The sequence below is a fragment of the Saccostrea echinata genome, unplaced genomic scaffold, assembly GCF_033153115.1.
Source record: "Saccostrea echinata isolate AGI-Se365-2 ecotype Australia unplaced genomic scaffold, CSIRO_AGI_Sech_v1 ptg000001l, whole genome shotgun sequence".
Classification (NCBI taxonomy): Eukaryota; Metazoa; Mollusca; class Bivalvia; order Ostreida; family Ostreidae; genus Saccostrea; species Saccostrea echinata.
The window spans coordinates 8024074-8040931 of NW_026889750.1; the positions used below are offsets into that span (position 1 = coordinate 8024074).

General features: G+C 32.9%; 1 protein-coding gene across 4 annotated transcripts in view; it reads left to right on the top strand.

The window, feature by feature from the left end:
- LOC133184426 (LIM domain only protein 3-like) overlaps nt 1–14354 on the top strand; it is a 52836-nt gene extending 38482 nt beyond the window's left edge. For 2 of the 4 annotated variants that reach the window (XM_061319527.1, XM_061319519.1), the window contains exons 3-5: nt 7977–8196; nt 9390–9515; nt 13575–14351. In XM_061319527.1, coding sequence (XP_061175511.1) covers nt 7977–8196; nt 9390–9515; nt 13575–13767 — 539 coding nt within the window. In that variant the 3' untranslated portion in view covers nt 13768–14351. Of the gene's footprint in view, nt 1–7976; nt 8197–9389; nt 9516–13574 lie in introns of all 4 variants that reach the window. The other 2 variants (XM_061319502.1, XM_061319511.1) reach the window with 2 other exon arrangements.
- Nucleotides 14355–16858: the final 2504 nt, after the last annotated feature.

The window sequence follows — 16858 nt, forward strand, 5'->3', positions numbered from 1 at the left end:
ATGCTGATCTTTTTTTTTGTCCCTTTTTAAAATTTGTTTTCGTTGTGGAATTTATGAAATGCAATGAAGAAATTTAAGGGTATAGAAAGTTACAGTATATGCTGTGCTCTTACAAGTCTACTATTTGGAAAGGTTGCCCTTTTTTGTGATTTTGTAATGGAATGAAGATAAGTGAGTCAAAGTGTTTTAGAGTACGATAATTACATCTTTTTTAACAGTTTTGCTACACATTTATTTAGGAAAACCCACAGGGAGATTTGAGAACAAAAGGAACTGATTATAACTTTAAATCCAGTGCATTCTTATTTAATTATGGTACTTTTCCCTAAAATGTTCAATTAAGGAAAGCCGTAGTTTGCAGGTCTGTATGTCATAATAGGTTTATCTGATAATTTTACGAGACACTTGTCTGTAAATTCTGGGAGTTTTTATCATATGCCCTAATCCTGATATCCTTCGTTTGCATTTTGAATTTCCTGTCGAACAGCTACTTGATTAAATATATAAACAGCTGCAAAATTTCTTTAACAGGGTTCCTTGAGCATAATTTCCTGTATTTCAATTGGCAATTTTCAATGGCTACAGATCCTGTACTGCTGCGGTGTATTTTCTTGTTGGGCAATATTGATGTAGAGTCGAATAATTGAATCTTCTATTGGAGGGTAATTAGGGCCTGTGACTAGTAGTCAGAGTTATGAACACAAAAGTTATTAGCTAATTTCTCCCCTGAGTACCACCCCAAATTCAGTTGCCTTCAAACATTTGGAGAAGTTAATGGAAAAATTGAGTCACATGCAGTTGTATCGCACCAGGATTATTGAAACCTACAGAACTGTTTTTCTTTCAGATAATGAGTATTAAGTGGATATAGAGGGCTAAATTGAATTTTATGTTTAGGGGCTTAAAATTGTTTTTAAGTGCATCAGTTACATATGTATCGCAAGTGAATTGGGGGGTTTTATTCGATGTTGGGAGGAGAGACTGGCTGTTAACACGCACTAATGAAGACAGGCACTTGCCAATCTAGACATGGTCGTTATGGCATGAAGGATGACTTAATTAAATTTTCTCTCTTTTTTTTCATTATACATGACATGCAGGAAATCAGTAGCATTCTTACAGCTAACCTCAGAATGATCCAAACTTAATAGGACTCTGCAGTCCGCTCTGCATCTCGGGAAAGGAGATAATCAGAATAGAAAAAGTTACTACCGTTCTCGTGGTCGTTGGGTTTCGTCATCTTTGGTCTGGAGTGGGCTCCTTATTTGGTTTTTTGTGACAAAAGTGAATTGGATATTGTCACGTGGAATCAGGATGTATTGTTGTTTTTAATGGTATTGAGGTGCGATAGAGACAGAGCAATAAGTAGAATTAATCGACACATTGCTGACACGACGTAACAGCAAGAAACCTGTGTTGATATAGAGTGATGCCATGTCAGGAGCTGAATCAAAGGGGAGATAAATAAGGAGGGATTGGGTTTTTATTTTCCTTGGTAATCTTTCTTTGCTCAGACAATGACGATGAATTTGTCTTGTCATGGATTCCTCTGAAAATGGGTAAGTTATGTGAAGTTATAGGAAGTAGCAATAGTATTCACTTATCATGAATGCTGCAAGATTTTATGTTTGGACAATTGGTCATTAATTGATATCTTTTTTCAAATTAAGTTGTTAATTTCATTTCCACCTTGGAAATAATTTAATTTAACTGTTGCCAATGATTAAGGCCGTATAGGAAAGACATATCCATTTTATGAACAATATGATAAAACTTTTAGAAAAAAAATCTTTGAGGAAAAGGAACAAAAGAGAATAACTTTTTTTTGGCTTAATTAAATTTTAACCATTAAGAATTGCTCAAATTCTTCTGAGATTAACTAAAAGAAAATACATACCTTGTATGAACAAAATGGGACTTGTCATGAAATAATTGAAGGAAAATATGTACACTGATGCTGAACAAAACCAGAAAAAAGCAAAAATTGAAGAATGTCTGTAAAGCAAAAGGAATTGCAATTACAGTAAATCCTCCTCAACTACGAACTAGTGGGACTGTGACCTTGACAATTTAGATGTGGATGAAGGTCACTGCAAGGGTTGAGAGTAAGATGTGAAGTATGATCTCATTTTAAAATTCAAATGATTAGAGTTTTAAATACGAATCCAGTAAACAAAATTACACATATAATAAACAATAATTTGAAGTAAACGAAAACAACCTTTTGTCCTTAATATGACATTCCATAAACATATGATACTTTTCTGTAAAAGTCAAGCAGTATCATTTTCAGAGCATAAATCTTGGGTTTGGTATAAATTAATTAAGTTTTGTAGGGCAGCATGAAAAGATAATTACTAAAGGTGTCATTTGATGAAATCGAGGGGAAAAAGCAAACATCAGATTTGATAACAAGACATTTATGGCATTTTATGAAGCCATTGATTTTGATATTAAACTAGTTTTCCTAATCATTGCCATACAATAATTGTCTGTCAAACCGTAATGGCAAGAAAGCTCAAAATCTGATAGAACAAGGATTTAAACTGGTCAGTTATAATCTCCCCTTTAATTGAGTTTGATTTTAATTCTGTGTACAACAGAATTTTCAATCCCCATGCAAAAGTTTTTCCACCATTCATAGCCTTCTATCCAATTTTCAAATTTGAAACTTGAGAATTGAAGAAATGGTGAAGAACTTTTATGCTAAAAATTACATATTGAAGACATAATTCATATTTGTGTGAATTCAAACAGCTGCAATTTGAAGTGCCAGAAAGGAAAAATAAAATTATGTAGCAAATTAAAAAGAAAACATACACACCCTATATAAACTGCTGTCCACATGTGTAATCATTTTTAAAAAGATTTATGACAACCCAAAAGTGGAAGGGTTGGGAAAAATTTCTCAGAGTGAAAAAATAAAATATGGTTGGGAGTAAGATACCTTATTGAGCCTCAGGCTCATTATTACATTAGAATGTCTCTCATCCTTAATTCACATCCCTAAATGTATTCTTGGATAAGGGACCATTATATAAATATTGCATGTAGTTGCGTGTTGCATGTAGTTGCGTGAAAATTTTCACCCCTCGAAAAACGAATTAGTATAATATGATATTATACTTTCATGTAAATTAGTTGAATCTGATTCGTCGAAAACATTTGTTAAAAACACTATTGCCCGCTGAATGATGAAGCCACGCCCTCCAGCGTAGCAACAGTCAACATTGCTTGACGACAGGTGATATTCCAAAAAATAGTGACTGCGCAGAATTTATGCGCGAAAGGTTCACTGTTATATGTATTAGTATAAAACATTCAGTATAATATAATAAATATTGCATGTAGTTGAGTGTAACATTGAAAATTTTCACCCCAAGAAAACCATTGCTAACTGAGGCACAGCCGAGGTTGACAATGGTTTTCTTGGGGTGAAAATTTTCAGTGTTACACTCAACTACATGCAATATCTATATAATAATACTACATCACAATCATACTATATTTTACCATTCTTCATACCATTCTCCTATACACTATCAGATGCATTGATTCTATGCTTATTTTATTAAAGAACATATCATACCAAGGCTTATTATACCTGAAAAAATATTTGAATGTTTGGATCATAAGTTCCCTTTTCCTACTAAGATGTAAGAATAAAAGCCTCTGTAAAAGTTCTGGAAGCTTAACAAACCCCCTTCCTCCTCCTCCACCCCTCCCCCCCCCCCCCCCCCCCTTCTCATTAAGTGAATGCAGTTCAGTGGTTTTAAAATGTTCAGTATGTAATTGATATATCAATTAAAATTCTGACTTTCACAAGCATTCTAATTTGTTTTTAGGTTTAAATGATGGAACATCAATGATATCTTTAAAAAAAATCAAACATTTTAAAAGTTTCTATTTCCATTTAATTACCCATATGTTGTATATTTTGCCACCACTACCAATTTATTTTGATTTCAATTATAATTATGTGTGTAATTCCTTCTCTTACAAAAAAACTTATCTATGCTGCTATATCTACTTGTCACCATGTGAGAAATTTTGCCAGCTGCTTATGTAGGTATATCTCCTTTGAGGTTTTAATTTATCATCATCAACAAGGGGCTTAAAACAAATGAACCCTTAAAACATGCAAACAGTGTAAAAACTGGGTATGACAAGGCTTTTAGGAAAATACAGTATTATGTCTTCTTTCAACAGTGAGCGATGAAAATGTTCACAAGCAATTAAAAAAAAAAGAACGATATCTTAATACGATGTACTAAAAAAAACAAAAACAAAAAACTAAGGCCCACAACTGTGAGGGTAACATTGATTAATAAATCATTTTTTGCCATTGCCAGACAGACTACATTATTCTTAGGGAGAAGGAAAAATGAATATGGCTCATTTAGTTGCCACTTCCCAATCAGATTATATAGGTTTAAGTGCTCCTGGCTTTGTTTTTTAAATTGGTTCCCTGACTTGAAATGTTGAGTGGTCAGTTACTTGTAATTGGACGGCTTAAGTCTTTTCCATTTCTCGTCATTAACGTGTGCATTGGTCTGCATAACCAGATATCCTGAGTGTATGTATTGGGGGACTATTTTTGGACCCGGTGCTTTTTATTCACAGGCTAATGCGGTGTTAATGTTAGGGATAATTTTCATATCCTGTAACTGCTTAACTGTTTGATGGAAAATAAATGTAAGCTGCTGGCACATGATTGGAAAATGGTTGTCAAAAACTTCCAAGATTTAGGCCATTAATGGAAAATGTCAATGCAGAAGGACCTTCTGTTCATTAAGCAGCCATGTTTTTTAACTTAGACTTGCCAATTATAATATAAGAGAACCCTTTTTGGCACTCTCTTTTGTATGAAATAATGGATGTTGACTATAAAAAAAGACTCTTTTAAAAGGGATTTCATATTCTTAAGACTTATTATTAAATCTTTTTACTAAAAGTGTGTAACCCATTATGGAAATGATACCATACTGAGTCAAAGGATAAAACATAGGGGAAGGGTCTATTAAGAAAATGGTGATATAATGCAAAGATAATCCTTTTCATAAAAGGCTGGATTTTTCATGCTCTTTGAAACTTTTAAGCCTCGAATCTGAATATTTTATAGATAAAAACCTTTTTCATGCATATGAAAAAATTCCTTTATTAATAAAAAAAAAATTTGCAGCACATTTATCTTGTAAATTAAAAAAAAAATTGTAAAGGTGAAATTGCATGCAATTTACATCTGCACTTTTAATTATTTGATTAATAATTTATGCCAGTTTGAGTAATTATTAAAGGTTAGGATAGCGTTGCTATGCAGATTGTATGCAATATGTTAGTGGCATCCCTCGTGAGCTACATCTGTCAGCTATTGACTATCTTTTCAGAAGCTCAGCCCACATCAAAAAATTGTTTGAATAGCCAGATTGTCTTCAAAGAAAAAGTGACAGGAGTAATGTCTTATGAACGGCTCTATATCCTCAATCCTATTTCCTTCATATTATACTGTATTTATGTGTGCCTCTTAAAGAGAGATTTAAGTATCGAACTAATAAGCCATTATGGAGTCATCCGTGAACGCGACTTGGACTGAGGTGACAAACGACATTCGCAAGCTCTAACTGACTCTCTATTTCCTTTATAGAACATTCATGGCCCCGGTCTTAAAAAGTTTTCTTTTGTTACCGCTCATAAGCTGACTGGAAAGATTATGCATATGACTTTTCGTATCAAAAGAAAGAAATCATTAAGGTTGTATTCAGGCATTGGGCAGGATTTGATAGAGCTGATTATGGCCGTCTTGGTCGTGTGACATCTCATCTAAATGTGACGACTGGGAAGTTCAGCAATCCATGGTGGCTATAGCTGAATACAGTGGCCAATCAGATGAAATAATGATACACTTTTTCAGGGTTGTTGAAAATTATTTCTGGAGATCTAAAGACGGAGAGTGCATTAACTTCACGAACCTGTGTGTTTTGCATCAACTTTTTTAGTCAGGTGTTAGTACTCATTGAAAAAGCAACCTTCATTCTCTTGGCATGGAAATTAATTGTTTCTGTGTATATGTCTTCAATTACCATGGCAATGCAAACAGATGGTAAGTTTAGCTTATTTTTAAATTTTCTCCCTTCCGGATTCTTTTCCCCATATTTCCTGATAAATAAATCAGCACTGTTCTGCATATAATATTTACTTAATAACCCTGTAATTTTAAAAGCACTCTGTCAATTCCACATGAAGTTAAATAAAAAAAAATCTATGTAAGCTGTTCTGTTGACTTTATCTGCATGATCAGCAACTGAAGTTGACTGTGTGTCTATAACTCCAAAGCTGCCGAAGCTTTTTATAAAATCAGTGAATTTAAAAAGCATTTCTGTGTAAAATACCAAGCTTTGAAATGTAAAACGCATAATTTTTTGGAGCAAAGAAAATGTGAGTGTATGTGTCAGTTTGGTGGGAATGATGTAGGAAGGTTATTTATATGAACATTTGGGATTGGAATGGTTAGTCTTGGATTAAAATACCAGATTTCAATCTTAATTGGGATTTTTCCCCCCTTGTCTTAACAAACTGTCATAAATATGTAAGTATATATATATATCTTATATTAGTAGTAGGTGGGAAAATTCTGTTTGAAAATAATCTTTTGATATATTTAGTAATAATCACAACAAAGCCATTATAAAGGGCACCTGTCAGGTATTATCAGTTCTGATCTGTGACAGTGTAATGGTAGAATACTTTATTTGAAATGGAATAATCCTGTCCAGATTATGAACTAAATCGTAGAATTGTTAACTATGTATGGGGGCAATCTAGGAAATTGCCTGATATTTCCTGTGTATGCCGTTCACCCCTGTGTACTCTGAATTGCTTCTCCAGTGAAAAAAGACAATATAATCTTGTCTTCTGTCTCAAACCTAATTACTTGTCCTTTTTTTGCTAAGTTGAGAGTGATCTTTAAAATTTTTGAAATAACATTCAGAAAATTAAAAAAAGTAATTGGAAAATACTTCTTAGTGTGCGTTTTTTGAAATTTATTAGTTACAAATGAAAAGTTAGAAATTTGTTCCATCATTATAATATATAGACACGGAACTATACTCTAAATGTTAGTCTAAAGAAAATGAACAGTTGTGGAATATTTCATCAATATTTTTTTTTGGGGGGGGGGGGGGGGGTCAACCAGATTATTTGCATCCTATTTTTTTTTTAGACAAGAATAACAAATTTAAAGAAAAATAATTTGATTAATAATTTTTTTATATATATGGTTTGTAATAGTTAATACCATATGATTATATTTACAATAGCTTAATTATTCTTTATTTATTGTCTTGGTAATAGATAATACAGTATGATTTTATTATCAATCGTACATTCATTATTTAACCTCAGCCATCAGAAATGTAAGTGCAAGAAGCAAATAATGTAACTATGAATTTTTTAAAATAAAAATTCATTTGGATTAGGCACTTGTATTATTTTTGTTAAATGAGATTATCTTGTCAAAAAATTTAAGGTATCAAGAACTGCATGAGGTCATTGATAATTAATTAAAGGTCCCTCAAAGATTCAAATATTTGTATATGCGATCGATTTACTTTAATTACCTTTGAAAAATTGTGTAACATTTTTCAAAGGATGTATGGAATGATTTCCTTACTTATTTACCAATATATGCAAGTCATAGAGAAGGGCATTAGTGCATGGGCATTAATGATTAAAAACTAATCTAGGGGTATGAATATAAAGTCCAAACAAATTGATGTGTTTTTCATGTTCCAAAGTAAATTATTTCATGAAGGAGAGATTAGTATAAGCCTCTGGGGTTTATTCTCAATATCATTTGTTGTGTGTGTATATATTGATCTAATAACTTCAAACATCAATTGTTTACACTCTTGTCATCAAAATTAATTTTCCATCTTATGTTGTAATTATTATTTTTTTTCTACGTGTTGTATTGGCAGGCCCTGTTCAGATTTCCCAAGAAGCGGTTAGCATGGCCACCAAGCAGGACTGTGCTGGGTGTAAGAAGGCCATCTCTGATAGGTTCCTCCTGAAGGCCCTGGAGCAGTATTGGCATGAGGACTGCCTGAAGTGCTCCTGCTGTGACTGTCGACTGGGGGAGGTGGGATCCACTCTCTTCACCAAGGCCAACCTCCTCCTCTGTAGGAGGGACTACTTGAGGTAAATTTTAAATATTTTATTTGTTTTTTAAATGTTCTTTTGAGAATTTTTCACTCACATTGAGATGGCACCACTTGCTGGTGGAGGGCTGCAAATTTAGACTTGTACTTGGCACCAACGGCCTTTGAGCAGTGAGGGACATTTGTGACACAGGAACTCGGTTTATATGGTCTCATCCTAAGGATCAGTCTCCACGTCCCACAGTGGGATTCAAACCCAACACTTAAGAATCAACCCCTTACTCCACAACTCTAGAGCAAATGCTCTAACCACTGCACCACAAGAGCAACTTATTTTATGTGAATAGCTTGTTTCTGATAATGGTGACTTGTATGTTTCCTAAATGTCAGTTTTTCATCCCAGATTGAATATACAGATTTGTGTCCTAGCTTTCTATCTATTCATTTCTACAAAGTTTTATTTTATGGTTTATAGTTTTTCAAAATAAATCAATATATTATTTAATTGAAAAAAAAATTTCAAAGTTAAGCCATTGTATAAAAATATTTGACTACATTATAATTGTATTGTCATAATCAGAATTTTAATTTCACTCACAGACATAGCTAGACTGCAGCTCAATATATATCAGATTTAAAGGTTGTGGAAACAGTTCACTGACCTTTTCCAATATACCACAATACATGTATCTTAATTTTTTTCTCATTGGAATATCCTCAGTCATCTAAGAATGAATATTTGTGTTTTTCGCAGCTCATATAGACATTGTTATCAGATTACCATTGAGGAGGTCAATAACAGTGGGGCACAAAAACTAGGGCATAAAAAAATAAGGAAGAAATGAGTCCTGTCATTTAATGTCCTTACGAGACCCACTCAATAAAAGATATTTAGGCAATTTTCACCCCCTATATGTTATGAAGTCACAACAGGTGAAGACCAAGGGGCCTGTTTTCAGTATTAAATACAGCAAAATTACTTATTTTTTGGGGGTCAAATTTTCATGGTTTGAGGAAAAATTATTGGTTCAAGGGGATTTGATTTTGAAGATGAAGAAATACTGCATTGTTGTAGATTTTAAAAATTCAAATTTTGTGGAAGACATGAAATTGTGGGTCTTTTCATACCAAGAAAACAATGAAAATTAAACCTCCACAAAAATTAGTGATTTCACAGTAAGATATGGTAGATTTCAAAATTTGACACTTTACTACAATGATCTACTGTTTCAGGCTGTTTGGAACAACAGGCTACTGTTCAGCCTGCTCCAAAATGATCCCTGCATTTGAAATGGTCATGAGAGCCAAAAGCAATGTCTACCACTTGGAATGTTTTGCCTGTCAGCAGTGCAATCATAGGTCAGTAATATGGAATGCTGTAATATTATTCAATTACAGTTGAACGCTTTGGAATGTAGAATGAATACATGTTCCATGGATGTGTCGTCCCAACCATGGAGATATTTATTTTCACCATTTATGTATTTTTGAACTTCAATATCTCAAACCCTCTCAGAACTCGGAAGTGTTTTCCCTGCACCATTGGGTTTGAGATCTTGACTGCATGTGCTTTCTGGATGGTCAGTATTGTTTGTCACATTGGTCAGTTACATTCTGGTCAATAGCAAATCATATTAACCACCTAAAAAGTCCATAATTGTTTTATTATATAAATAATTTGGGATTAAATGAATCAAGACATTGAAGACTGCATGGTGACGAAGATTTTTTCAAAGAACAAGTTCTGTAGCAGATAGGTTCATTGTCCATTTTACATATTAAATCACCAGCTGCAGGAACTTTCTCCCCTTTTGTGTAAGACATCATTTTAAATCAGTTTAAGGAAAGCATCATTTAAGAGGTTTCCGAAAAGTTTTTCTTTCTCAATTGCACAGCTGGCTTCAACTCTTGCAGCCATTGTTTACAATGACAGTAGAGGTGTACGTCATTTCTATCTTCAATATAACAACTGTTTCACACATATTGTCCCTTGATCCTAGCAGTTAATATCACTTCAAAACCATAAGGCATTTATATTTGCAAAGATGTACATATTGACTATAAATAAACAAAAAGATAAATTTGCTTATACATGGGTTTTCCACAATATATTTCAGTGGCGGATCCAGAAGTCCATGTGGGGGGGTTTTGAGGCCCGTAGGGCCGAAGGGGGAGGGCATGGGAGGGGGTGTCCCCCTCCCATAGGTGGGGGTTCGGGGGGCCTCCCCCGAGAAATTTTCTTTAAATATGGCTCCAAATGATGCATTTTCCAGCATTTTAGATTGAATTAATTAGTTTTGGCCACTTTTTTTTCTAGTTGTTTTTCAAGACCAACCTACCCAAATTTTCAAGAAATTGAACAAAAAAAAAAAAAAAATAAAAAAAAAAATAAATAAATAAAATAAAAAAATAAAATAAAATTTTGGGATTATTTTTAACTTCCATGTTAACTTGAAAAATGAGACTTTTCTAAAGAAAAAATTAAATTTAAATCTGATAAAATTAGAAATATCGCCATTTGATATATAATGTCCAATTCTTCATTTTAAAATGCACGTCCAACACGCTTTATCTACCAAAATACAACTGCATGATGTGCAATTTTCCAACACTTACAAAATTCGAATTCTGTGTAGAAACCCTAATTACTTTTTTCAACTACTTGACTATACTGTTCATATAATTTGCAGTATATAAACAAATAATGATATTTCATATTGAAGAATGAATATAAATTATTTTGGGAAATTGTTGGAATTATTGCTTATTCATTGGGGGGGGGGTAATTATAATTTCTAACATAAATGCACTCTTTAATTCTTTTTTTTTTTTACCCACTTACCTGTTTTGAAAAAAAAGTCTTGAAAAACATCAATAAAAAAGTGACCAATTTTTGTTTTTGACAGGACCTCTAATTTATACGTATCAGTTTTACCACAATTCATTATACAAAGTTGTAACCATTATTTGGGATTTATTCAACATCATTCAACTGTAATTAAAAAAATGCTTTTTAAAATTGCATTGTAACTTCCATCAACAAAAGGAATACTTTCAATGTGCTTTTTGGTACAGGTCACAACGTAAACAACTAGACAGTATATGTCCCTGATGTATTAATTAATTTTTTTTTCTAAATAATAATCACAGTTTATTCACGTAGTTCAATAACGTAACATTCAGTTATCAAAGAAAGAAGAAAATTCTCGAAACAATATTACTTCAGCAATACCAAAACAAAACCGTAATAACTAAGTGCAGTTTTGGTTGTTGTGTATGACGTTGTGTCTTTACTAGCTGCACGGACTATCATGATCTCTGTACTGTTGATTACCCCTGTGTACTGTGTGCGCTCAAGCGGAAAGGGATTTCGCATGGTTGCTGTATATTTCACCTCTTTGTGTACAACAGTGGGTTGGATAGAGTCGCATTTATGCAATATATTGTTAAAATGACACTTGTAAAAAAATTTTTTTTGATCGGGCTGGGGGGTTTTCCCGAACCCCCCCAAACCCCCCTGAATCCGCCACTGTATAATTTATTAGGCAGGGTGGCATCAAAAGTGTAGAGGCTAAGCTAACCTCTAAGTGCTAGATATATCCAACTGTAACTGGAATGGATCACTTGACCAGTCAATTGGTGACAGATTTGATTTACAGATATCTTGGTTAAAGTGAATTTTTGGGGGGATAAATTTTGCAAAGTCAGGCAGAATTTTCCATGTAAACAATTACACAACTTTATAAAAATCAGTGTGTTGCAAAACGGTAACTAAGGTTTTCACCTTGCATTTAGCTCTGAGCATCAAATTTTCCTGCTAGCTTTTCATATGTATGGTCTAATCTAACATATCACTCAAAATGGTAGCACTACTGAGTTACTCTTTAATCCCTAGCTATGATCTTGAATAAACCCAAGTAAAGTCTTCAATATCTCGAAATGAGTTTCATACTTCTGAAAAATTGAATGTCAAGTATGCAGTTATTTTATATCCCTCTTTGAAATATAGCAAAGTATACTGATGGATTTCATTGATAATTTTTGGTAAATTTGTACCATTATGGGAAAAGGGGGACTTTGGTTTTTTTTAAACTGTCCTCCAAAAATATGCAAAAGTGGACATAAAAATTAGTCACTAAAATTAAGTGTTTCAGTGTATAGGTTTTAAATTTCAATATAAAACTTAAAACCCATTCATTCTTTTCCTGCAAATTTTTTTAATAATAAGTTTATGGGTGAAAATAGAGATTGGTAGACCCTTGAAGTATATTAATTACCAGGTCCATTATTATGATTTATACTGCCAGTTCCTCTATGTGCAGAGGTCATTACACCAAATTGGAATTCTGTTAATTAATTTGTAAAAGAAAAAAAAAAATTCTGATCTGAGAGTCAATAATATAGATTAGGGAAGGCTGATTATTCACCTAGATGGAACAGGTGAAGACATAACGTTATGTTCTATGGTGTAACATTACTGCATACAATATGCAAACTTAGGCTTTTGGGTGGCACTTGAGAATTATTCTCATGTATTATTTACATAACAAAGAATATACACATCTTGCCCAAATGCTTAGAAAAAAAGATTACAAGAGGTTTTATGCCATAGATTCTGTGTATATAATGCTCACTTAAGTATATTCAACTTCACACACAAACATAGGTCAGGACTATTTGTATTTGGCTAGCTGTCAGAATTTGAACATGACAATTTATAAAAATGAAATAATAGGAGGGTATTTTTATTTGGTTAGTGGTGCTTTTCACAAAATTGCATGATAATGAATTCAATTTGTAATGAATATTTAGGAATCATGAATTATCACATTAAAGATTATGCCTATAAGAAGCCAAAATTTAAATTCCACCAAAATAAAAATCCATATATGTTTTACCAATTGTTATGATTTAATTAAGGAGCTCTAAACACTACACAATGAAGAGTTGTATTTCCATGGTTCTTTGATGCAGGTAGAGTGATTTGCCCATAGATGTAAGATAGAATAAATGGAAATCTACAGTGAATGACACAATTTGTAATATATTAACAAATTCATAACTTTATGTTAGACAAAGATAAAGTAATTGAATACATCATTTGCAAGTATTTTCCCAATGTTAGTAAGCAACGATGACTTCTGATCACTAATACTTTATTGTCTGTAAGTATTTCCTGAGGAAATATGGTAGGTATGTTAGAAATGATAAACTCATTATGTATGTTTTTATATGATATTTTTTCCAAGTCAAAAAAACATTTTTCATTAGTGTTGAGAGTTTCCTTATAATGTTTTAGAGGCTCCTTTTCTGTATCAAATCTATTTCTGATTACAATAGAAATGGTATATAAATCAGTTTTTCAATTTATGATAAAAATTTGGATTAAATTGTGAATGTTATGTTTTCTGAATGCAGGTTCTGTGTTGGAGACAAATTCTATCTTTGTGACAATAAAATATTATGTGAGTATGACTATGAAGAAAGAATGGTGTTCGCCAACATGACGTGCAGCTACAATGCCTTGTCCCAGATCAAGAAACAGACACAGAGTCTCAGTGACGATCTGTCTAGCGGGTACGGAAGTCCCAGCCCTAATTCTTCATTATAGGGGCAGGGGACACACTCACCCCTGTGTACAGAATTTGACACCTTATTACATATACATTTTGTATGTGTCATCGATGTGTTTCACATTCATCGGCACTGTGTCATTTTCTTTTAGTCATGTGTGTGTTACATCACATCTAAAAAAAAAAAGCTACAAAAGTACATTTTCGATTGTGTTACACATCTCTAACAGAGACCAAGAAGGACAACTCTGTTCGTCATGAGGCATAACTCAGGAGTTGGATCCTAGTCAACCTACAGATACCCTAGTCACCATACCAGTCTGTGAAGAATATGTAATTGTCGAAAAAATATAATAATGTTAATGTTATACTACTCATAAAATGTTGTTCTTTTTATTTGCCACATTTTCAATTTCCCATAATGCTATAAAGGTAGTGAACCCCAAGGTAGCCAAAATATTGTCCACTTTAATAGAATTACAAAGTCTATTCTGACCAATATGGCTTTTATAAATGTGTTTCAGTTGTGCATACTCTTAATCTAGATAAAATTACTAAAGTTTTTTTCTTAGTTTTAAGAAACTTTTTCTTCATAGCAATCCTTCTTAGTGTATGTAATGTAAGATTTTTTTTAAAAAGCTGTATATTTTCAGCTGTAAAATCCTTTGTAAAATGTTTCATTATATGATTAAGAATGTTCAAGTGTTCAATTGTTTGTTGTTTTTAGTCAGTACTGGTTATGTTTTCTCAGAGCACATATTACCTTCAAATTTTAAATTAGACATTTTACATTTTTCAAGTTAAAAGCAATTGTACATATTTATCCAGTGTGTAAACTTTTTTTTTTTTTTACTTTTGTGGATTATTTTTGTTAGGTTTTGTAATTTTTCATAATCATTGGTAATTCTAATGATTATGTAAATTATTTACATTGTATTGCAAGTTTTTGTCCATTTTTGTAAATATACTTACAAAAGCTAGTTTATATGTATACTATTTATTCTGTTGTAAACGAGTGCTAATTTAGGTCAAAGTGCAACAATGATGTCTGTCAATGCAATACAAACAATTTAATGTCTTTCACATTTTCATCTCAAGCTTGCCTAAGATTAAAATCAGTAAGACAGTTCCAGTACCCCTGATCAGAATTCAAAGCCCATATGTGTATATAAACATCTAATTTCTGCAATAATTATCATTTTCTGATGTAAATACACATATGTTTACAGTACACATGTAAGATTCTGTGCTAGTTCATAGACATGTGTAGGTCTTTTTCTACAATATGAAGAATTTTATGTGAATTAAGGGATTTAATTTACACAGAAACATTCCATCCTTATTTCATCCGGTTTTGAAACACTGTGTACATTTTATGACAACACACACTGTTACTAATTTATTAAATCTTATTGTATTTATTAATTTTTTTTAATATCAAATTGATTGACACGTCATGCATGTGAATCCAATTCTTATAAAAGTTTACTACAGTTAATAGAATTCAGCATATGAATCAACTACTCAAATTCTTTTTATTTTGTTTGCTTGTCCTAATGGAATAATTCACTATTTTGAAATCAATTATTTGACCAAAGTCTGGGACAACAATTTTTTTTTTTTTTGGGGGGGGGGGGGGGGTTGTTACTAGCTCATCTGAGCCAAAGGCTTTTCTGATCAAAAAGTGCCCATCGTCCCTCTGTCATCTTTAAATTTTTCTTATTTTCATAGAGTCAGTTCCAACCAAACTTGGCACAAAATATCCATGGTAAAAGGGGTTCGATTTTTTTTTTTTAAAAATAGAGGATCACTCCTTCCTTCAAAGGAAGATCATAAAGAAATGCATGTCTGGTGTAGGTGGAGGCTAAGAGGGTCAAAATTTTGAATAGTAAAAGTATTCTCAAAAACTTGAAGGTTGCAGTTAGTAACATTTTTAGACAACCATGTCCTTGTGGTGTAGAATTGGTTTTGTTCAAATAATAGGCCTTGGGGCAAGGATGGGGGTCCATTTTACATTGGCATCTATAGGGGGAAAACTATTTTTAGAAAAGCTGGGCCATAATTAAATAAACAGCAAAACATCTGTTCATAAGGTCTAGATACAGATCAAACTGCAGTGATGGAGGCACTTTTTGCAGAGAAATTATACAAAAAAAAATATTAACTTCTGAGGAGAGCAGGGACTTAGCCATATCTGTAAGAAGCATCCCCATGTAAGTCCATTCAAAGCATGGCCTCAGGGACTAGGTTGGGGCTACAATAGGGGAACGAAGGTTAAATTAAGACATCAAAAGAATGAGAAAACTACAGTTTGTATGTTCACATCAAGCCTCCTTATACTGCAAGTCAAAATTTTTGAAATCAGAGACTTTGATTAGGAGATCAGATTGGAGGTTCAATTCATTTACATCAGGAAGAAAATGAGTCAGGTGAGCACTGTGGCCCATGGTCTTTTTGAATTCTGTAATGACTTTCAGATGTATTGGTACTAAATTTACCACCATCTTCGCTAGCCAAGGGTTTCTGAAACGCTACTCTCCTCATAAACCCTTGGCATACGGTGCTGACAAAAGACGGGATTGTTTTCGTCACATGATCACGCTTCTTACCAGGTACACACAGATTGCGTCATCGACAGAAATAAAAAGCACATTTGAAAAAATAATGTTTTTAAAGAATAATTAACAAGAAGGTATTGACTTTTTTTAATTTGTTATTTAAACATGTTAAAATGCAAATCTACATCTTCAGTATAGATTCTTAATGACATATTTTGCACGTAGCTTAAGATATTGGATGACACCATATAGCTATTCATAGAATGGCACGTTATCTTACGGATCGTTGTTTACTTGCGTTTTTCATTCCCGATATGAAAGAGTCAAGATATATCCCGAACGCAAATATCGTCATTTACAAAAAACAATTGCTGATTGGTCGAATGATGTCGATCAACTCCAATCACAACTTAATTGAGAAAAAAATCCCAACTTTTTTTAACACCATATGCCAAGGGCTAATGAGGAGATGAATTTACCACATTCTGGCTTACTAAACAGCCTTATGCTGCAATACTATGGAACAATTTTAAGCTGTGGGGGTCAATGTTTGTGGGCAACTTAAATATGA